The sequence below is a fragment of the Pecten maximus genome, chromosome 3, assembly GCF_902652985.1.
Source record: "Pecten maximus chromosome 3, xPecMax1.1, whole genome shotgun sequence".
NCBI classification, from domain to species: Eukaryota; Metazoa; Mollusca; class Bivalvia; order Pectinida; family Pectinidae; genus Pecten; species Pecten maximus.
The window spans coordinates 48,721,030-48,745,056 of record NC_047017.1 but is presented as its reverse complement, the minus strand read 5'-3'; the positions used below and the strand labels follow the sequence as shown (position 1 = coordinate 48,745,056).

The window sequence follows — 24,027 nt, the reverse complement described above, 5'->3', positions numbered from 1 at the left end:
CAATCCTTGGCCGGGTAAAGGGAGGCAACGACTATAACAATCCTTGGCCGGGCAAAGACTATAACAATCCTTGGCCGGGTAAAGGGAGGCAAAGACTATAACAATCCTTGGCCGGGCAAAGGGAGGCAAAGACTATAACAATCCTTGGCCAGGCAAAGGGTGGCAAAGACTATAACAATCCTTGGCCGGGCAAAGACTATAACAATCCTTGGCCGGGTAAAGGGAGGCAACGACTATAACAATCCTTGGCCAGGTAAAGGGAGGCAAAGACTATAACAATCCTTGGCCGGGCAAAGGGAGGCAAAGACTATAACAATCCTTGGCCGGGTAAAGGGAGGCAAAGACTATAACAATCCTTGGCCGGGTAAAGGGTGGCAACGACTATAACAATCCTTGGCCAGGCAAAGGGAGGCAAAGACTATAACAATCCTTGGCCTGGCAACGACTATAACAATCCTTGGCCGGGTAAAGGGAGTCAAAGACTATAACAATCCTTGGCCGGGTAAAGGGAGGCAAAGACTAACACTATGTCTTAAATTGGTTAGCTGGGTTTATCACCCCATCAAGAGTCCATCATTGTAGGTGGCATTTCCTTATGGTAACTGGTGGCTACTTCAGTCACTAAACAACATTCTGGAGGATTCCTGTCTATCTATAGGAGCTGATACAATATTGTAAGAAGTGTCTTGGTCACAACAACCGAGGTTGAGAAGACTTATATAGACACTGCCTGCTGTGAAATCATTTTGTTAATGCAATAAAATTGGTTGAAAATAAAGGTGGTCTGCGTATCAGATTCCTAGAAAAACAATCGAAGAGAAAAAATAAAAGAGTGCTAACCTCATGTTAATCAGCTATATTCTTACTATTGCATACATGACAGACCAATAAGGGAGATTGATGATAATTTTAAGGGATTTTTACCTAAACTAAGGGAAATTTGAGTGCAAACATTTTACAGGTACTCAATTTTAAAGCAATAACAAATTCTGAAAGTAATAAAGAATATTGATATTTATTTAATTAGGGTGAGATTTCTCTAACCACAACATTAACAACATACCCATGCAAGATTCTTTTAGTCTCCCTAATGTGACAGAGACCCATTAATGGTAAGATAGAAATATATCTAATAGGTTTGAGTCAGAACTTTATTTATATTGTATATTTTACCTTTATAAAAGTAAGTTTGACTGCTGACATCCATATTCCCATTGACACATCTTCTCCCTGTAAAACACAATTCATATGGGAGTTACTTCTCTTGCATTGGAAGTATGGAAAGCATAGAAAACTGTCAACCTTATTACATACCATGCTAAAATATTAACTACTGTAAAATTAATGTACCCATTTTGACACATTCAATTTTTTTAGCACATCACCAAATTTTAACAGATTATGGCAAAGATGGATTAGTACACCAATATTATTTTTTAGAAAAAGTTTATAGAAAGTGTAATTAGTGCAAGGTTTCCAGTCTGAAAACCTCAAAAATTAAGATAATTAGCAGCTAAAATATGTCTGTTAACACTTTATCATTACCGTTTGTTAGATAAAAATATTTCATACAATATGGCACATGAAATTCCTATCAAGAGCATGACCACAAGTTACATGTAATGCATTCCTACAATATTATGTACCTGGTATGTTTTCAGGTAATTTCCATTTCGTCCTAGCCAGGTGTGAATGTCCCTGGACACTATATTTCCAGCTCCACAGGCAAACCTTGGGTACACATCCGCAGTGTAGGTCAGCTCCGACCACTTCCCCCATTGTTCCACCAACCATTGGTCTCGGAAACTACAACCACATATACATTCCCATGCAGATAGCTTTATTCTGTAGCTTTATTCTGCAGGTGATATTGGTTTTTATTCTGTAGTTCATTTTTAATTCTGCAGGTGATATTTCTTTTTATTGCATTTTTGCCAGTGAAATACAGAAATTATCAAACTAATAGAATTTACATTTTCACTCAAATGACAGAATATTTCCTTATTTTTCACTCGTGTGTTGCTGTCGTGAAAATATCAATATTCTGTCATACTCGTGAAATATATGTTATATCAAACGGGTAACCATTCAATATCCTCTATTTATTCTGTAGGGGATATTTCTTTTTATTCTGTAGTATAATCTTTTAAATTTGTACATGCTATTTTTCTTAAAATTTTCTCTTAAGCTCATCAGTGACTAAATATGAAATTAGTACAGCCATAATTCGGTGTGAAATAAATGATTGCCTGGTACTGTACATGTACACTGAGATGTTTTAGGTAGTAAAATGTATACCATTCATTAATCACCAGTCCTTTAATTCATTCATAATGGCATCACACTGCATTAGAATTAATATTTATACATATATTTCCAAAATATTAATTAGTCAGAAGGATAAAAAGATTGGTGATGTCAATTTAAATGTTGTGTCATTTTGAACGAAATGTTGTGTAAATCAATCAATGATACGTCTGTGTGAAGACAAACACTTGAGAGACTTAGATTGTCAGATGTATACCTGCCCCACCAGATGTCTCCATCCTTTATATTAATCTGACTTAGAGCGGACATCACACTCCCGATATTGACAAAACAGTCGTCATCTGTCTTCAAAACATTATTGGCATTGATATGGTTGTAAAGCCTGCAATAATACAACAGTACAATAAGAACAGCCTTCTCTGTATCAAACACATTAAATATACATCAGGATACAAGTGTGATTTTTACAACAGCTTCTCTATATCAATATATCAAACAAATATTTGTCAATATCACACAAGGATGAAAAAGGAATGAGGTTGATAAGATCCCCCACCAAAGGTGCCATGGAAAACTGGACATATTGTTGTCCTGTTCTCCTAGACAGCAAAAACTGGACATATTGTTGTCCTGTTCTCCTAGACAGCAAAAACTGGACATATTGTTGTCCTGTTCTCCTAGACAGCAAAAACTGGACATACTGTTGTCCTGTTCTCCTAGACAGAAAAAACTGGACATACTGTTGTCCTGTTCTCCTAGACAGCAAAAACTGGACATATTGTTGTCCTGTTCTCCTAGACAGCAAAAACTGGACATATTGTTGTCCTGTTCTCCTAGACAGCAAAAACTGGACATATTGTTGTCCTGTTCTCCTAGACAGCATTTCAGGATCACTATTCCAAAATAAACGAAACTCCTACAAGTTTGATAGGCTCATTAACTTTCATGATGTTGTCTTGATTGGTTTTTGAGAAAATTGGTGATTTTGGCTTTTTGTTTCCATGGTAAAATATAAAGATTCTATTATAGTAAAAGGTATTACTACACATGCTGTACTTGGTATCAAGGTTGATGTCCATCTCATTTTGTGGCTGTATTGAACCATTTTTGATGCCCTTGTAATAGCAAATTTGTGATTTGGGCTAACAGACTATGGTTACAGGAAAAAGTGCCAATGAAAATGCCGCGATTGCCAAAGGCATGCCCGATACTATAGACTGTACTAATCTGCAAATAAGCCCTTGCCCACAAATAAACCCTCTTCTTATTTTTTGCAGAATCATGTCCCCTGGCTATGTTGTCGGGATGGGATAAATAACTGGATAAAGATATAAATATCTACCATATTTTAAACTGTCAAGGTGACCATAAGTCTTGGGTCATTGATAAAACAATAGTAAACACAGGCCGCAATTAACCACTCATCCAGGGAGAACTTCTCATTCAAAGCTAGATCGGTTAAACGTAAGACTATAGTAGGCTAAATGTCCTGAGTTTGATCCCTAGTGAGTTTAATCCCTACCACAGGAATCAATATAAATATGATTTAATCAACCATATTGACACTGAGGTAAAACAGCAAGGCAGTGGTTAGATTATGACACAAGAGGCCTAGAGGGCCTGTATCTCTCACCTGGATATTGCAGTAATTATGGTAAAACACTCTACATTTCTACAAAGGAAAGAAGGATTTAAAAGAATTTGCTATATTTCCCCTATTAAGATGCCACTGCTCATGCAGGCCCATGGGGTCAGATCGACCTTTTAAACAAAATTGGTTCCCTGGCATCCAAGGGTGCTTCAGACCGAATCCTTTCAGTCCTACAGAGGAGGAAGGATTTTAAAGAATTAACTATATTTCCCCTATTGGGCCCAGCCTTTCAGGTCCTTCCGGGGCAGGCACAAAGTTTATACAAAATTGGTTTCCCTTCTCCCAAGGATGCTTCAGACCAAATATAGATAAAATCCTTTCGTTCTTATACAATTAAAGAACTTGAAATAATTTGCCACATTTGCCCTATTGGCCCTTCCCCTCAGACTCCTGGGGGTCAGACTCTACAAAATTGGTTCCACTTCAGCTAAGAATGCTTCAGACCAAATATGGACAATATCCATTATGTCCATTATGACAAATACACATTTGTTCCCTTTCCCAAAAGGTTAGTTCTGACCAAATCCATTTACTCTTTCATGACTACCCGGGGTGGTAGAAGAGATTTAAAGAACTTACCTATATTTCCTCTATTCGGTCCCATCCCTCTGGCCCCAGGGTCACAATTAATACAAAATGTGTTCTCCTTCCCCAAAGGATGCTTCTGAACCAATTTGGTCCAAATCCTTTCACTCATTCATGACCAGAAGTGATTTAAAGGCCTCGCCTCTATTTTCCCTATTGGGCCCTGCCCCTCAGGCTCAATGGGGCCAGAGTCACCATCTCTGGAAGATTTATTTCCCTTTGCAAAATGAAGCTTCTGGCTAAATTTGGTCAATATTCTTTAACTACACTATGACTAGTAGTGATTTAAAGGATACGTTGATGCATGGCGTGCCATGGCATATAAGCTTTCCAGTCCTTTGGACCAGGTAAGCTATGGTAGTAAAACTGTATATTTACCATTGGTGAAACAGTAAAAGTTTAGTTGGTAGATTTCTGTAGACATCTGTAACATTAACAAACAATAGGTCACCATATTTCTCTGCCTCCTGTCTAAGTTTAGAATCTATTGTTGCACGCTTCTTCTTCCAAAACCTGTCCATTTTTTGCCGTGTGGAGACTTGCTGTCTTAACACGTCCATACCTGTCAACAACAAAGAATTTTGTTATTAATTTTCTCCAGATCACATTCTACCTTTGAAAAGCACCAAACATGACTACATATGGAGGTTTCTAATAATCTACAGCTTGTAATAAAACTGACATATTGTATATCAAATGAGTTTACAGCCTATTGAATGACAAATTGCTTGTAAACAGGAGGTTGATATTTGTTTTTTTAAAGCTTGTTGATGGTTATTAGAGTCATTCCACGGTACAGTTGACAAAAGGTACAATGACAATGGCTTTACTCTGATACATCTGAAATGTTTGATAGATTATGCTGTTTGATGTATTATTATTGTTTTTTTTTCTAAAAATGATCTTCATTAATTTTGATCAGGAGTAAATATGATAGGGCAGAACAATACACATAGATCATTGCCAAAGTGAAACAATTTATTTATTTGAAATCACAAAAATGTCATAACATATTAAAACAAGAGGCCCATGGGCCTTAACGGTCATCTGACAAACACTTACACTTACAGCAGGGACACACACCCCAATCCAGCATTATTACCATAAATTATTTATCGCAGCCAGTTATGTTTTAGATCAAATTTGGTTTTTATCCATTTAGCTTGTCCAGGAAGAGCAGCATCATAAAGCAAAATTTTAGCCAAGTTCCCATTTTTGGGGCATGCCCCTCTGTCCCAATGGGTCAGACAAGACTCATTTATATCAATTAGGATTGCCTTTCCCCAATGATGTTTCATACTAAATATGGTTGTAATCAATTCAGGCATTAAGGAGGAATTACATTTTTAAGAAATGTTTAACCTAAGCGCTCCTTTTGCCCCATCTTTTTTTCCCCAGGGGTCAAACCTGTCTCATTAAAAAATATGATTGCCGTCACCTTATGTTTCACATCAAATTTGGTTGTAATCCACCAAAAGGTTAGGGAGGATTAGGATTTAACAGCAAATATTCACCAAAGTTCCCCTTTTGGGGCCCTGCCCCTCAGGCCCCAGGGGTCACACTAGCCTCGTTCATATAAAATATGACCACCCTTCCCAAAGGATGTTTCACACCATATTTCGTATTAATCCACCCAAGGGTTAGAGAGAAGTAGGATTTATAGCAAAAATTCACCAAAGTTCCCCTTTTGGGGCCCCGCCCCTCTGGCCCTAGGGGTCAAACCAGCCTCATTTATATAAAATATGATTGTCCTCCTCCAATGATGTTTCACACCAAATTTGGTAATAATTCACTATGGGTGTTAGGAGGAGTAGGATTTTATAGCAAAATTTCATCAAAGTTCCCCTTTTGGGGCCCCGCCCCTCTGGCCCCAGGGGCCACACCAGTCTCATTTATATAAAATATGACCACCCTCCACCAATGATGTTTCACACAATATCTGGTTGAAATCCACCAAAGGGTTAAGGACGAGTAGGATTTTATAGCAAAATTTCATCAAAGTTCCCCATTTGGGGCCCCACCCCTCAGGCCCCAGGGGTCACACTAGCCTCATTTATATAAAATATGACCGCCCTCCCCAAATGATGTTTCACAACATATCTGGTTGAAATCCACTAAAGGGTTAAGGAGGAGTAGGATTTTATAGCAAAATTTCATCAAAGTTCCCCATTTGGGGCCCCGCCCCTCTGGCCCCAGGGGCCACACCAGCCTCATTTATATAAAATATGACCGCCCTCCCCAAATGATGTTTCACAACATATCTGGTTGAAATCCACTAAAGGGTTAAGGAGGAGTAGGATTTTATAGCAAAATTTCATCAAAGTTCCCCTTTTGGGGCCCCGCCCCTCAGGCCCCAGGGGTCACACCAACTTCATTTATATAAAATATGACCGCCCTCCCCCAATGATGTTTCACACCAAATTTAGTTGTAATCCACCCAAGAGTAAAGGAGGAGTAGGATTTTATAGCAATATTCACCTAAGTTCCCTTTTTGGGGCCCCGCCCTTCTGGCCCCAGGGGTCAGACCAGCCTCATTTATATAAAATATGATTGCCCTCCCCCAATGATGCTTCAAACCAAATTTGGAAGTAATCCACCCAAGCGTTAAGGATGAGTAGCGTTTTGAAAGAAAAAGTTTACGGACGGCGCACGGCGCACGGCGGACGACGACGGACGAAGCACGATGACTATAGGTCATCCTGACCCTTTGGGTCAGATGACCTAAAAAATTGAACAAGAATTGTCAAATCAAACTACTGCTTAAACCTTTCACCCCTACTGACTGTATTGGACTTCACATGATGAAAGAATGGCTGAGTCCACTTAAACATTTCTTCGGGTTGAAAGGGTTAAGAGATCACAATGTCATGCCATGATGGCCAAGTCCAACAAATGTCAAAGAGAATTGTTTGAAAAATTGAGATCCCTGGACATGACTAAATCAGAATAATTCAGGAACCATTTAAAAATTCACACATTATGCATGTTACATATTTGTTACATTTTTTTAAATCTTGAATATTATTTTTGCAGAAATAGACTGATGCACAGGATGTTAGACATTTTTTTACAGCACTTTTTGGGAGTTCAGACCAATAATAACCTTCGACAGCAAGCACCATGGACATGAGGTGGACAGGTTGCTGTGTGTGTCCTCTCCATAATTCCACACTGCTACTGGACAGCTCCTGGAATTAAAACAAATGATTTTTTTTGTGTGGTTGAATTGAACATAAATGAATGTAAATGCTGCTTTCAAAAGCATATCTACATGTTGATAATAATGCATTCTAAGATTAATGAGAAAGAAGACCTCTTAGGCAAAAAAAAAACAACAAAATAAAGGGCAATAATTTTTTATCTTAAAATCATTTAATACAGATGCCATTCATGGAGGCATATCCTATCCTATAATTATAAAACATATACGTTGATCAAAATCTGTAAGGAAAAATCTGAAATACTGAAAAAAACAACAGGAAAATAACTTAAAAAACTCTGTCCATTCAAAATGCCACTGAGGAAATCACAGATACCACTGAGGAAATCACATATACCACTCATGAAATCACAGATACCACTGAGGAAATCACAGATACCACTCATGAAATCACAGATACCACTGAGGAAATCACAGATACCACTCAGGAAATCACAGATACCACTCAGGAAATCAGATACCACTCAGGAAATAACAGATACCACTCAGGAAATCACAGATACCACTTAGGAAATCACAGATACCACTCATGAAATCACAGATACCACTGAGGAAATCACAGATACCACTCATGAAATCACAGATACCACTCAGGAAATCACAGATACCACTCATGAAATCAGTGATACCACTCAGGAAATAACAGATACCACTCAGGAAATCACAGATACCACTTAGGAAATCACAGACACCACCGAGGAAGTCACAGATACCACTCAGGAAATCATAGATACCACTGGGGAAATCACAGATACCACTGAGGAAATTACAGATACCACTGAGGAAATCAGATACCACTCAGGAAATCACATATACTACTGAGGAAATCAGATACCACTGAGGAAATCACTGATACCACTGAGGAAATCACTGATACCACTGAGGAAATCACAGATACCACTGAGGAAATCAGATACCACTGAGGAAATCACATATACCACTGAAGAAATCACAGACACCACTCAGGAAATCACAGATACCACTGAGGAAATCACATATACCACTGAGGAAATCACTGATACCACTGAGGAAATCACATATACCACTCAGGAAATCACAGATACCACTGAGGAAATCACAGATACCACTCAGGAAATCACAGATACCACTCAGAAATCACTGATACCACTGAGGAAATCACAGATACCACTGAGGAAATCACTGATACCACTCAGGAAATCACAGATACCACTGAGGAAATCACAGACACCACTGAGGAAATCACAGATACCACTCAGGAAATCATAGATACCACTCAGGAAATCACATATACCACTGAGGAAATCACAGATATCACTGAGGAAATAACAGATACCACTCAGGAAATCATAGATACCACTCAGGAAATCATAGATATCACTGAGGAAATCACTGATACCACTCAGGAAATCACAGATACCACTGAGGAAATCACAGACACCACTGAGGAAATCACAGATACCACTGAGGAAATCACAGATACCACTCAGGAAATCATAGATACCACTCCGGAAATCACATATACCACTGAGGAAATCACAGATATCACTGAGGAAATAACAGATACCACTCAGGAAATCAAATATACCACTCAGGAAATCATAGATATCACTGAGGAAATCACAGATACCACTGAGGAAATCACAGATACCACTGAGGAAATCACAGATACCACTCAGGAAATCACAGATATCACTGAGGAAATAACAGATACCACTCAGGAAATCAAATATACCACTCAGGAAATCATAGATACCACTGAGGAAATCACAGATACCACTCAGGAAATCACAGATACCACTGAGGAAATCACAGATACCACTGAGGAAACCACAGATACCACTCAGAAATCACTGATACCACTGAGGAAATCACAGATACCACTGAGGAAATCACAGATACCACTCAGGAAATCATAGATACCACTCAGGAAATCACTGATACCACTCAGGAAATCACTGATACCAGTGAGGAAATCACAGATACCACTCAGGAAATCACAGATACCACTCAGGAAATCACAGATACCACTCAGGAAATAACAGATACCACTGAGGAAATCATAGATACCACTGAGGAAATCACAGATACCACTCAGGAAATCACAGATACCACTCAGAAATCACTGATACCACTGAGGAAATCACAGATACCACTGAGGAAATCACAGATACCACTGAGGAAATCACAGATACCACTGAGGAAATCACTGATACCACTCAGGAAATCACAGATACCACTGAGGAAATCACAGATACCACTCAGGAAATCATAGATACCACTCAGGAAATCATAGATACCACTCAGGAAATTACATATACCACTGAGGAAATCACATATACCACTGAGGAAATCACAGATATCACTGAGGAAATCACAGATACCACTGAGGAAATCATAGATACCACTCAGGAAATCACATATACCACTGAGGAAATCACAGATACCACTCATGAAATCACATATACCACTGAGGAAATCACAGATACCACTCAGGAAATCACAGATACCACTCAGGAAATCACAGATATCACTGAGGAAATCACATATACCACTGAGGAAATCACAGATACCACTCAGGAAATCACATATACCACTGAGGAAATCACAGATACCACTCAGGAAATCACTGATACCACTCGAGGAAATCACAGATACCACTCAGGAAATCACAGATACCACTCAGGAAATCACATATACCACTGAGGAAATCACAGATACCACTCAGGAAATCACATATACCACTGAGGAAATCACAGATACCACTCAGGAAATCACAGATACCACTCAGGAAATCACAGATATCACTGAGGAAATCACAGATACCACTGAGGAAATCACAGATACCACTGAGGAAATCACATATACCACTCAGGAAATCACAGATACCACTCAGGAAATCACATATACCACTGAGGAAATCACAGATACCACTCAGGAAATCACAGATACCACTCAGGAAATAACATATACCACTGAGGAAATCACTGATACCACTGAGGAAATCACTGATACCACTGAGGAAATCACAGATACCACTGAGGAAATCACAGATACCACTGAGGAAATCACAGATACCACTGAGGAAATCACAGATACCACTGAGGAAATCACATATACCACTCAGGAAATCACAGATACCACTCAGGAAATAAGAGATACCACTGAGGAAATCAGAGATACCACTGAGGAAATCACAGATACCACTGAGGAAATCACAGGTACCACTCAGGAAATCACAGATACCACTCAGGAAATCACAGATACCACTCAGGAAATCACAGATACCACTCAGGAAATCAGTGATACCACTGAGGAAATCACAGACACCACTCAGGAAATCACAGACACCACTCAGGAAATCACAGATACCACTCAGGAAATCACTGATACCACTCAGGAAATCACTGATACCACTGAGGAAATCATAGATACCACTGAGGAAATCACAGATACCACTCAGGAAATCACATATACCACTCAGGAAATCACATATAACACTGAGGAAATCACAGATACCACTGAGGAAATCACAGATACCACTGAGGAAATCACATATACCACTCAGGAAATCACAGATACCACTCAGGAAATAAGAGATACCACTGAGGAAATCAGAGATACCACTGAGGAAATCACAGATACCACTGAGGAAATCACAGGTACCACTCAGGAAATCAGAGATACCACTCAGGAAATCACAGATACCACTCAGGAAATCAGAGATACCACTGAGGAAATCACAGATAACACACAGGAAATCATGTAGAGACCAACCAACCAATTGTTTTCCCATAGACCTTAGTGTTAACGTTTTGGATTATTTCATTCAAATTCTTGAATTGAATATGACGATTATGGTTTATAACAAAAGTTTAGGGTCTGATATAACACCTAATCAAAAAAAAAAGTTGGGTCCTTCAGCTCAAATTTTCTCCAGGGTAGCCATTTTGAAAATAGGTGAATTTCGCAGTAAAAATTCTCAAAAATCTTAAATGTTTACCTGTTTACTATTATTACGTGAACTTTTGGGAAAAAAACCAATCGGACTTAAGAAATTTATATCAACATTTCTTATTGATAGTTACCTATCAGGCTACATATCTATTTTCTCACTTCATAACATACTGGCCAATCAGTGGCTGCCAGACATTTTATCCTTGGCTCAACGTTCTATACACAGGGACCGTTTCAAAAATATTTTTTTTCAATTGGTTGGTTGTTCCCTATAGCATCTTTCACATTTTTCAAAGATAACTTTTCTGGAACAGGATAGAACCATAGGATATGCTATCAAAATATGCAGTGCCTGACTGCAAGTCTTAGGCTGGTAGGTTGATTCTTCTATTGGTACCGGATATGAAATTCTTAAGAGAAAACCACATTAAAATTGAGTTAATTTTGAAATGTAAATTTTAATATCTTGATAAGATTTGAATTTAAAGTGATGGCTTTTGGTTAATAGCCAAGTATAGAAATCGTGCTACTCAGAAATATAAACAAATAAGATATAGAATAAAGATCAGGGGGAGATAACTCAATGTTATCTCCTCCACCCCCTAATTTCTGGTCTTTTTGTAAAAAATGAAGAAAATAAGGCCGAACGAGAAAAAAAATTAGGAGTGGAGCCATTATTTAGATAAAAGAGTCGAAACACAGACACAGAACACGGAACCGGGCAGGTGACAACAAAAAATAACCAGATATATCACCAAACACTGAACTGGGGTAGTGACAACAGAACAACCAAACATATCACCGAATACCGAATCGGGGTAGTGACAACAGAACAACCAGACACACACCCACACATTGAATCGGGGTAGTGCCAGCAGTACAACCAGCATACCACCGTACCCCGAGCCACGATATATACCGCTACAATTGAAATATAGAATGTATGTCCGTATCTGTCCGGTCTATGGTCCTCCTTGTAACACTACATGTGTCATATTTTCATCATCAATCCCCCCTGAATCTCAATTTCTCTCTAAATTCTGCTACAATGCCTCCAAGATGAGAATCCCGTCCGAAAATGTGCTAGTCGGTCCCATCATCTGGTTTCCAGGGACGCTAGATGGCACAAAATGTCATATGCGGTAGCTATATGTAGAGACCAACCAACCAATTGTTTTCCCATAGACCTTAGTGTTAACGTTTTGGATTATTTCATTCAAATTCTTGAATTGAATATGACGATTATGGTTTATAACAAAAGTTTAGGGTCTGATATAACACCTAATCAAAAAAAAAAGTTGGGTCCTTCAGCTCAAATTTTCTCCAGGGTAGCCATTTTGAAAATAGGTGAATTTCGCAGTAAAAATTCTCAAAAATCTTAAATGTTTACCTGTTTACTATTATTACGTGAACTTTTGGGAAAAAAAACCAATCGGACTTAAGAAATTTATATCAACATTTCTTATTGATAGTTACCTATCAGGCTACATATCTATTTTCTCACTTCATAACATACTGGCCAATCAGTGGCTGCCAGACATTTTATCCTTGGCTCAACGTTCTATACACAGGGACCGTTTCAAAAATATTTTTTTTCAATTGGTTGGTTGTTCCCTATACCACTCAGGAAATCAAATATACCACTCAGGAAATCACTGATACCACTGAGGAAATCAAATATACCACTCAGGAAATCACATATTCCACTCAGGAAATCACAGATACCACTCAGGAAATCACAGATACCACTGAGGAAATCACTGATACCACTGAGGAAATCACATATACCACTCAGGAAATCACAGATACCACTGAGGAAATCACAGATACCACTCAGGAAATCACATATACCACTGAGGAAATCAAATATACCACTCAGGAAATCACTGATACCACTGAGGAAATCACAGATACCACTCAGGAAATCACAGATACCACTCAGGAAATCACAGATACCACTCAGGAAATCATAGATACCACTCAGGAAATCACATATACCACTCAGGAAATCATAGATACCACTCAGGAAATCACATATACCACTGAGGAAATCACATATACCACTGAGGAAATCACAGATACCACTCAGGAAATCACATATACCACTCAGGAAATCACAGATTCCACTCAGGAAATTACAGGTACCACTCAGGAAGTCACATATACCACTCATGAAATCATAGATACCACTCAGGAAATCATAGATATCACTCATGAAATCACAGATACCACTCAGGAAATCAGATACCACTCAGGAAATCACAGATTCCACTCAGGAAATGAGAGATACCACTCAAGAAATCACAGATACCACTGAGGAAATCACATATACCGATCAGGAAATCACATATACTACTGAGGAAATCAGATACCACTGAGGAAATCATAGATACCACTGAGGAAATCACAGATACCACTGAGGAAATCACAGATACTACTGAGGAAATCAGTGATACCACTGAGGAAATCACAGATATCACTGAGGAAATCACATATACCACTGAGGAAATCACAGATACCACTGAGGAAATCACATATACCACTGAGGAAATCATAGATACCACTCAGGAAATCATAGATACCACTGAGGAAATCAGTGATACCACTGAGGAAATCACAGATACCATTCAGGAAATGAGAGATACCACTCAGGAAATCACAGATTCCACTCAGGAAATGAGAGATACCACTCAAGAAATCACAGATACCACTCAGGAAATCACATATACCGCTCAGGGTATCACATATACCACTGAGGAAATCACAGATACCACTCAGGAAATCATAGATACCACTGAGGAAATCACAGATACCACTGAGGAAATCACAGACACCACTGAGGAAACCACAGATACCACTGAGGAAATCACAGATACAACACAGGAAATCACTGATACCACTGAGGAAACCACATATACCACTGAGGAAATCACATATACCACTGAGGAAATCACAGATACCACTGAGGAAATCACTGATACCACTGAGGAAATCACAGATACCACTGAGGAAATCACATATACCACTGAGGAAATCACAGATACCACTGAGGAAATCACTGATACCACTCAGGAAATCAATAAATACCTGTCAATGTTATATATCCAACAAAGTTTCAAAGAGGGTGGTTGAAAGTTTGGACAGGAGATCTCTACAAACGTGCAAAGCTATACCATTATCCTTATGTCCAAAATTTGAAAGGACTTTAAATCATAGTAATGTATAGTGGAACTGGACTGGGCTGAAAACCAAGGCCAGGTAGTTCAAATGGTTAGAGTGTTAGTGTGGCTAGTGTCAGTTCTGAGGTCATGGTTCAAGTCTCGGTCTGTCCGTTTCATTTTTCCTTCTTTGGTACCCATATAAAATACCCATGGAGGCGTTATAGGGTCTTGTGTGTTGGGGTCAAAAGACTTTGTTGAAGTTAAGGAGGGAAGAATATAGTGGAGCTGGACTTACAGGACTGGATACAAAACTGGTGGCCAGGTTCTTGGTAGCTGAAATGTGTAGAGCGTACGTATGTCCGCCTAGAGTTCAGGGGTCCAGTCTGTCTAGAGTTCGGAGGTCCAGATTCCAGTCCCTAATGAGCTAATGATTTGTTCGCTGGTTGACAATTGCAACTCAATCAACATCATGACTTCACTATTCTCTTCTTTGATCACAAATCTCTTGTATATAGGTACATGTCACAGAAACTCTTGTATATAGGTACATGTCACAGAAACTCTTGTATATAGGTACATGTCACAGAAACTCTTGTATATAGGTACATGTCACAGAAACTCTTGTATATAGGTACATGTCACAGAAACTCTTGTATATAGGTACATGTCACAGAAACTCTTGTATATAGGTACATGTCACAGAAACTCTTGTATATAGGTACATGTCACAGAAACTCTTGTATATAGGTACATGTCACAGAAACTCTTGTATATAGGTACATGTCACAGAAACTCTTGTATATAGGTACATGTCACAGAAACTCTTGTATATAGGTACATGTCACAGAAACTCTTGTATATAGGTACATGTCACAGAAACTCTTGTATATAGGTACATGTCATAGAAACTCTTGTATATAGGTACATGTCACAGAAACTCTTGTATATAGGTATAGGTGCATGTCACAGAAACTTTTGCACATATAGGTACATGTCATCGAAACTCTTGTAAAAGGTACATGTCTTTGATGCTGAAGACTATTTACAACCCAGATTAAGGTATGCCCTTGCCAAGCACACTATAAATTGTAGTAACAATTAAGGCGCTCAATTGTAACCAGCACATTGGGTATTGCTAAAGCAATACTTGTCCCTTTCTCTGATAAAAATAGAAACAGTGACCTTGTCATTGACCTGAAAATCCTGAAACTCGAACTTGTCTGAGATATTATGGTCCTTTAATTATCATTGTGTGAAGTTAAATTAAAATCTCTTGAGGAATGAAGCTGTTAGTATATCTGTACAAGACGGCCAGAGAGGAAACCTATAGGGAGCAAACTAACAAAGGGAACACTGGGGTAACCCCTTAACTTTGGCGTTATGTATATCTGTACAAGACGGACAGGCAGGAAACCTATAGGGAGGAAACTAACACAGGAAACTCTGGGGTATTGTAAAGCACAAACCCCTCAAATTTGGATATGTCAGCTAAAAGGTCAAATCTTCCAAAATATTTTCTAACAAGTGCAGATCTGCCACTATATGTGTTTTCCACCTTACTACAGTGCATTTTTAACAAAATAAACAGAACCGACAACTTTAGACAGAACATCAGCTGAAAACCTATTACCAACAAAATAAACAGAAAATGTACTGGTTATATTATACAAGTGTGTGACTGGATGTTCACTGTGAAGTTTCCAGTAAGGGCATGTTAAATGTTAATTGTCACCTGGAAGAGCTCCCAGGCCTCTCCACTCAACACAACTGTCAACCAATTTACTTTTAAATGTTTCTTTTTAAATAAAATCTCAACAAACATCATGATCTGAAGTGTTCAATTAAAATGATTTATTAACCTAAACAAGTGCTCACTTAAGACAGACAAGATAGAATCATGTCAGACAGTTTTGTTTTCAGCTGCTCTAGACTTAATCCAGAGAGAAGTATAGCATTCCTCAGAATCCACCTGTGTTCAGAGTTTATACATAGTACTTATAGCAACTCTTACACAGACAAACTCACTGTAATACAAACTCACTGTAATACAAACTCACTGTAATACAAACTCACTGTAATACAAACTCACTGTAATACAAACATGAGGCTTAACTTTCTATACCATAATCCTAACATACTTCTCAGTGAGATTCTTTAAATTTCATTTAATTTCCTTCTTCCTCCAAATTATAGTACAGTGCACCTTCCGAAAACCAATGCCTCTGAAAACCGATCCCTCTGAAAACCGATCCATCTCAAAACCGATCCCTCTGAAAACCGATCCCTCTGAAAACCGATCCCTCTCAAAACCGATCCTTCTCAAAACCGATCTATCTCAAAACCGATCCCTCTGAAAACCGATCCATCTCAAAACCGATCCCTCTGAAAACCGATCCCTCTCAAAACCGATCCTTCTCAAAACCGATCTATCTCAAAACCGATCCCTCTCAAAACCGATCCCTCTCAAAACCGATCCCTTCTTGATAACGAATGATATGGCAATGTACAGAATTGATCTTCCTTTATCATAGTAATAAAAAACTTCCCAATACTGATCCCTACCAAACCGATTTTTTGTCCAAAATGGTTACGATATACTCAAAATTAAATTACTTCTATCAACTGGCCGTACTTGAACGAACATGACAGATACCTGGCCAACTGACTGCGAAATCAACACCTGGGACAATTGTTGCTGTAACTTTTTTCTTGGTACCAAACACCTACGACTAAGGAGCATTATAAATTAATTGTGTACTAATCTAAATGGTCTAGAGGAAGGCGAATCACCAAAAAAAAATTGCCTCATTGAAGTGATAAGGTCTATTTACCAATACAAAATATGTAGAGCTTAGAGAAGGCTGAAGTTTGGCATCTAATTTACATGTCCAGGTCCTCAACAGCAAGCAAAAATGTCCATACAATAAGTAAGTTAATGATAGATTGGGCCTTATCTTTAAATACAATATCAATGTCCTGAATACCATTGGTAGGATCAAGTTAATGCTTAAAATATGCCCCCCCCCCCTTATCCCCTTATTTTTAAAAACCATTCTAGTTTGCAATGAAATAAAACCACATATTATGCCTGGGTTTAAGCACAGAGATGTCAAGTCAGGCCGGATGCAGCTCAGTGTCAATGTCAGCATTGTGAAATGATAATTGAAATGGAACATGGCGTACATTTGTAATCAGCATTAAAACTTATTTCATTAGCTTGATTTTATAGGATCATAATTCTATGGCTTCATTAATTAACTTCATTAATTTAACTCAGCTTCAAAGATAAAAAAAATCATCTGAACAATATCATCCCCATATCCTGACTGGTCTTAATGGATTACTTATCAAACCGAACCCTCTCTAAGCTGGCCAAATATTCATGTACTATACATGAACGGTTTAGAGAGGTTCCACTATATCAACAGATTTCCCCGTTTACTTTTTGAAGATAACTAGAGGCCTGATATATGTCATCTGTTGTATTAGTGATAAGTCTCTCTCGTGTCTGTCCTAGCTGTTAATGATAAGTCTCTCTCGTGTCTGTCCTAGCTGTTAATGATAAGTCTCTCTCGTGTCTGTCCTAGCTGTTAATGATAAGTCTCTCTCGTGTCTGTCCTGTTAATGATAAGTCTCTCTCGTGTCTGTCCTAGCTGTTAATGATAAGTCTCTCTCGTGTCTGTCCTAGCTGTTAGTGATAAGTCTCTCTCGTGTCTGTCCTAGCTGTTAATGATAAGTCTCTCTCGTGTCTGTCCTAGCTGTTAATGATAAGTCTCTCTCGTGTCTGTCCTAGCTGTTAATGATAAGTCTCTCTCGTGTCTGTCCTAGCTGTTAATGATAAGTCTCTCTCGTGTCTGTCCTAGCTGTTAATGATAAGTCTCTCTCGTGTCTGTCCTAGCTGTTAATGATAAGTCTCTCTCGTGTCTGTCCTGTTAATGATAAGTCTCTCTCGTGTCTGTCCTAGCTGTTAATGATAAGTCTCTCTCGTGTCTGTCCTAGCTGTTAATGATAATCTCTCTCGTGTCTGTCCTGTTAATGATAAGTCTCTCTCGTGTCTGTCCTAGCTGTTAATGATAAGTCTCTCTCGTGTCTGTCCTAGCTGTTAGTGATAAGTCTCTCTCGTGTCTGTCCTGTTAATGATAAGTCTCTCTCGTGTCTGTCCTAGCTGTTAATGATAAATCTCTCTCGTGTCTGTCCTGTTAATGATAAGTCTCTCTCGTGTCTGTCCTAGCTGTTAATGATAAATCTCTCTCGTGTCTGTCCTGTTAATGATAAGTCTCTCTCGTGTCTGTCCTAGCTGTTAATGATAAGTCTCTCTCGTGTCTGTCCTGTTAATGATAAGTCTCTCTCGTGTCTGTCCTAGCTGTTAATGATAAATCTCTCTCGTGTCTGTCCTGTTAATGATAAGTCTCTCTCGTGTCTGTCCTGTTAATGATAAGTCTCTCTCGTGTCTGTCCTAGCTGTTAGTGATAAGTCTCTCTCGTGTCTGTCCTAGCTGTTAATGATAAGTCTCTCTCGTGTCTGTCCAGTAGCTGTTAATGATAAGTCTCTCTCGTGTCTGTCCTGTTAATGATAAGTCTCTCTCGTGTCTGTCCTAGCTATTAATGATAAGTCTCTCTCGTGTCTGTCCTAGCTGTTAATGATAAGTCTCTCTCGTGTCTGTCCTGTTAATGATAAGTCTCTCTCGTGTCTGTCCTAGCTGTTAATGATAAGTCTCTCTCGTGTCTGTCCTAGCTGTTAATGATAAGTCTCTCTCGTGTCTGTCCTAGCTGTTAATGATAATCTCTCTCGTGTCTGTCCTGTTAATGATAAGTCTCTCTCGTGTCTGTCCTAGCTGTTAATGATAAGTCTCTCTCGTGTCTGTCCTGTTAATGATAAGTCTCTCTCGTGTCTGTCCTGTTAATGATAAGTCTCTCTCGTGTCTGTCCTGTTAATGATAAGTCTCTCATGTCTGTCCTGTTAATGATAAGCTCTCTCGTGTCTGTCCTGTTAATGATAAGTCTCTCTCGTGTCTGTCCTGTTAATGATAAGTCTCTCTCGTGTCTGTCCTGTTAATGATAAGTCTCTCTCGTGTCTGTCCTAGCTGTTAATGATAAGTCTCTCTCGTGTCTGTCCTAGCTGTTAATGATAAGTCTCTCTCGTGTCTGTCCTGTTAATGATAAGTCTCTATTGTGTCTGTCCTGTTTATGATAAGTCTCTCTCGTGTCTGTCCTAGCTGTTAATGATAAGTCTCTCTCGTGTCTGTCCTTAAGCTGTTAGTGATAAGTCTGTCTCGTGTCTGTCCTAGCTGTTAATGATAAGTCTCTCTCGTGTCTGTCCTTAAGCTGTTAGTGATAAGTCTCTCTCGTGTCTGTCCTAGCTGTTAATGATAAGTCTCTCTCATGTCTGTCCTAGCTGTTAATGATAAGTCTCTCTTGTGTCTGTCCTGTTAATGATAAGTCTCTCTCGTGTCTGTCCGGTTAATGATAAGTCTCTCTCATGTCTGTCCTAGCTGTTAATGATAAGTCTCTCTCGTGTCTGTCCTATCTGTTAATGATAAGTCTCTCTCGTGTCTGTCCTGTTAATGATAAGTCTCTCTCATGTCTGTCCTAGCTGTTAATGATAAGTCTCTCTCGTGTCTGTCCTGTTAATGATAAGTCTCTCTCGTGTCTGTCCTGTTAATGATAAGTCTCTCTCGTGTCTGTCCTAGCTGTTAATGATAAGTCTCTCTCGTGTCTGTCCTAGCTGTTAATGATAAGTCTCTCTCGTGTCTGTCCTGTTAATGATAAGTCTCTCTCGTGTCTGTCCTAGCTGTTAATGATAAGTCTCTCTCGTGTCTGTCCTAGCTGTTAATGATAATCTCTCTCGTGTCTGTCCTGTTAATGATAAGTCTCTCTCGTGTCTGTCCTAGCTGTTAATGATAAGTCTCTCTCGTGTCTGTCCTAGCTGTTAGTGATAAGTCTCTCTCGTGTCTGTCCTGTTAATGATAAGTCTCTCTCGTGTCTGTCCTAGCTGTTAATGATAAGTCTCTCTCGTGTCTGTCCTGTTAATGATAAGTCTCTCTCGTGTCTGTCCTAGCTGTTAATGATAAGTCTCTCTCGTGTCTGTCCTGTTAATGATAAGTCTCTCTCGTGTCTGTCCTAGCTGTTAATGATAAATCTCTCTCGTGTCTGTCCTGTTAATGATAAGTCTCTCTCGTGTCTGTCCTAGCTGTTAATGATAAATCTCTCTCGTGTCTGTCCTGTTAATGATAAGTCTCTCTCGTGTCTGTCCTGTTAATGATAAGTCTCTCTCGTGTCTGTCCTGTTAATGATAAGTCTCTCTCGTGTCTGTCCTAGCTGTTAATGATAAGTCTCTCTCATGTCTGTCCTAGCTGTTAGTGATAAGTCTCTCTCGTGTCTGTCCTAGCTGTTAATGATAAGTCTCTCTCGTGTCTGTCCTAGCTGTTAATGATAAGTCTCTCTCGTGTCTGTCCTGTTAATGATAAGTCTCTCTCGTGTCTGTCCTAGCTGTAATAATAAGTCTCTCTCGTGTCTGTCCTAGCTGTTAATGATAAGTCTCTCTCGTGTCTGTCCTGTTAATGATAAGTCTCTCTCGTGTCTGTCCTGTTAATGATAAGTCTCTCTCGTGTCTGTCCTAGCTGTTAGTGATAAGTCTCTCTCGTGTCTGTCCTGTTAATGATAAGTCTCTCTCATGTCTGTCCTGTTAATGATAAGTCTCTCTCGTGTCTGTCCTGTTAATGATAAGTCTCTCTCGTGTCTGTCCTAGCTGTTAGTGATAAGTCTCTCTCGTGTCTGTCCTGTTAATGATAAGTCTCTCTCATGTCTGTCCTGTTAATGATAAGTCTCTCTCGTGTCTGTCCTGTTAATGATAAGTCTCTCTCGTGTCTGTCCTAGCTGTTAATGATAAGTCTCTCTCGTGTCTGTCCTAGCTGTTAATGATAAGTCTCTCTCGTGTCTGTCCTGTTAATGATAAGTCTCTCTTGTGCCTGTCCGAGTTATACTCTGTAATCCCCTATAAGTCACAACGCAAGTGAAAAACATGTCAGGAAAATACAGAAAAGGGAAACAACTCTTGGTATTCTGACCAGAAATTACTGAAAATTGAACTCGGCAGGGACATTTACAAAAACATTGTCAAAGCATGAAGACAATCTTAACAAACATAAGGATGGACAGACAAATGGATGGACAGTATAAATATTACAAAGGGTCGCATTCTCATGATGTAGGATTTGATAATCCAAAAATGTACCAATAATGTGAACTCACAATGTTCTATATACCTCTGAAATGTACTGATCCTGTCTGAATGATTTTCTATGAAATGGAACAATGATATTTACTGTGGCTGGGGCGGTTTGTCGGTATTGTTTCAGCAGCATCATATGTATTGCTTGGTCCATATTGACTCAGTAATTCAATCAGGAAGATCGGTCTAACGGCAGTACAATTGCAAGGAGATTGCTTCCATGAAATTGAGAGAGAAAAAGCTTACAAACAAAAATATATTTGCTTCTTGAAATTAACTGTTGTAAAAATTTAAACAGTAGGATTTTATTTTTATCAACATTTTACCAAAATTTACACAACACAATTGTCTCCTGACAACACAAATAACAAAATATCTGATTGTATATTTACAGAACACAGGGCGAAGAAGGAGGGTACATGTGGTAGGGAACATTTGGCAGCAAGTACAAACAATTCATGTCTAGGCCTTAATCATTGCAACAAATTACATTTTCATTTCAGTCATAATTACCATAACTTTAGTGTGCAAAATCATCACTAACACCCATCTTTGTAGCCCAAAAAAACAAGATTAAAAAATCCCGCCCTCCCTAACCCTCACCTGACCTGTATCTTAACGATAAGGTGACGGAGTGATCTCCCTTCCTCAAGACCTTTATGAAGCCAAAGGAGCAGCCAGAATAATGAGTTAAGGGGAGGAATAAAGAGTGGGACTCCATAAAGTTATTACCTTATGAAAATTGGATTACTATAAAAACCTCAATTCTATTTCAATAATAATTACCATATAACTTTAGTATGTGAATTTGTCTTACCGTAGTGGAGACTCAAAGCCAGGCAGCCCATGAAGGCGACACAATAACTCGGAGACAAACCCTAGGTAGGGAGACACAATAGATTCAGAGAACCCCCCCAAAAAATTGCCGACAGGGGTTAAAAAATGGGGGATCAGTTCCACTATTTGTACAATTTTGAATCCCTACCCCATAAGGATGCTACCAGACAAATATGAGTAATATACATTGCTGATAGTTCCAGAGAAGAAGTCGTATATATCAATTAAGCCAAATTGACCTTTTTTTTCAGCCCCACCCCTCAGCCCCTAAGAGGGTGACATCAGACCCGAGACGCCTCAGAATGGCATAAGCTTACCCTGGTCCTTTGGACCAGGTGAGCTAATAACTAGAGCTAAACTATTAACTAACTCCTAACTTTTTAAAATAAATAACTAAATTATTCACTCCAAGATATAAAAAGACTCCAAGTCAATGGTGTACATCATTCATACCAGATGAATAAATGTGATGCTATATGCATGTCATAAAGATACCTTATAGCCTAAGTAATCATTGCATTCTGGACTACAATTTATGTAGGACGTTCTGAATATCACTCATTGCCTTCTGGACTACAATTTATGTAGGACGTTCTGAATATCACTGAGACATATGTAGACATTTATGCTTTTAAGAACTGAAGATGGAAGTGCAGTTCAATTGGATAAGTTTGATGGCAGTCATTTGTTTCAATGGAATGCCGTTATCAACAACAAAGTCAATTTATAGCAAACTTTCTCAAGTACAATCAATGATAATATTGTTGGAATGGAATGAAATGCGATGCCATATTTTTCTTCTGAAAAAAAATTAGCTGCTTTCTACAGAAGAGCATTGCTGTATTCACTTATGTCTGAACAAGAGGCCCAGAGGGCATGCATTGCTCACCTGAATAGTCCAGTAATCATGGCATATAATATCTTAATTAAGTTACTTTACAATTATTTTTCTACCTTTTTTTGCTGCATCTTCCAATTATGGTTTAAAGTTTGGTTGTTTGTTTTTTTTTCCATTTAGCAACATTTCCCCGAGGGGAAGGGACCCAACCCTCCATTTACACCACATTAGATCTCCTTTGCCAAATAATGTTTCACACTAAGTTTCATAAAAATCCATTTTATCATTTAGGACTTTTAAG

The 24,027-nt window shown here is 38.8% G+C and overlaps 1 protein-coding gene across 1 annotated transcript in view; it reads right to left on the bottom strand.

The window, feature by feature from the left end:
• The window catches only part of LOC117324411 (UDP-GalNAc:beta-1,3-N-acetylgalactosaminyltransferase 2-like), a 344,021-nt gene that overhangs the window by 4,028 nt on the left and 315,966 nt on the right, over nucleotides 1–24,027 (bottom strand). The window contains exons 8-12 of the mRNA XM_033880256.1: nucleotides 7,608–7,692; nucleotides 4,883–5,066; nucleotides 2,525–2,650; nucleotides 1,647–1,806; nucleotides 1,174–1,230 (exon numbers count right to left, since the gene is read on the bottom strand). Coding sequence (XP_033736147.1) covers nucleotides 1,174–1,230; nucleotides 1,647–1,806; nucleotides 2,525–2,650; nucleotides 4,883–5,066; nucleotides 7,608–7,692 — 612 coding nt within the window. The remainder of the gene's footprint in view (nucleotides 1–1,173; nucleotides 1,231–1,646; nucleotides 1,807–2,524; nucleotides 2,651–4,882; nucleotides 5,067–7,607; nucleotides 7,693–24,027) is intronic.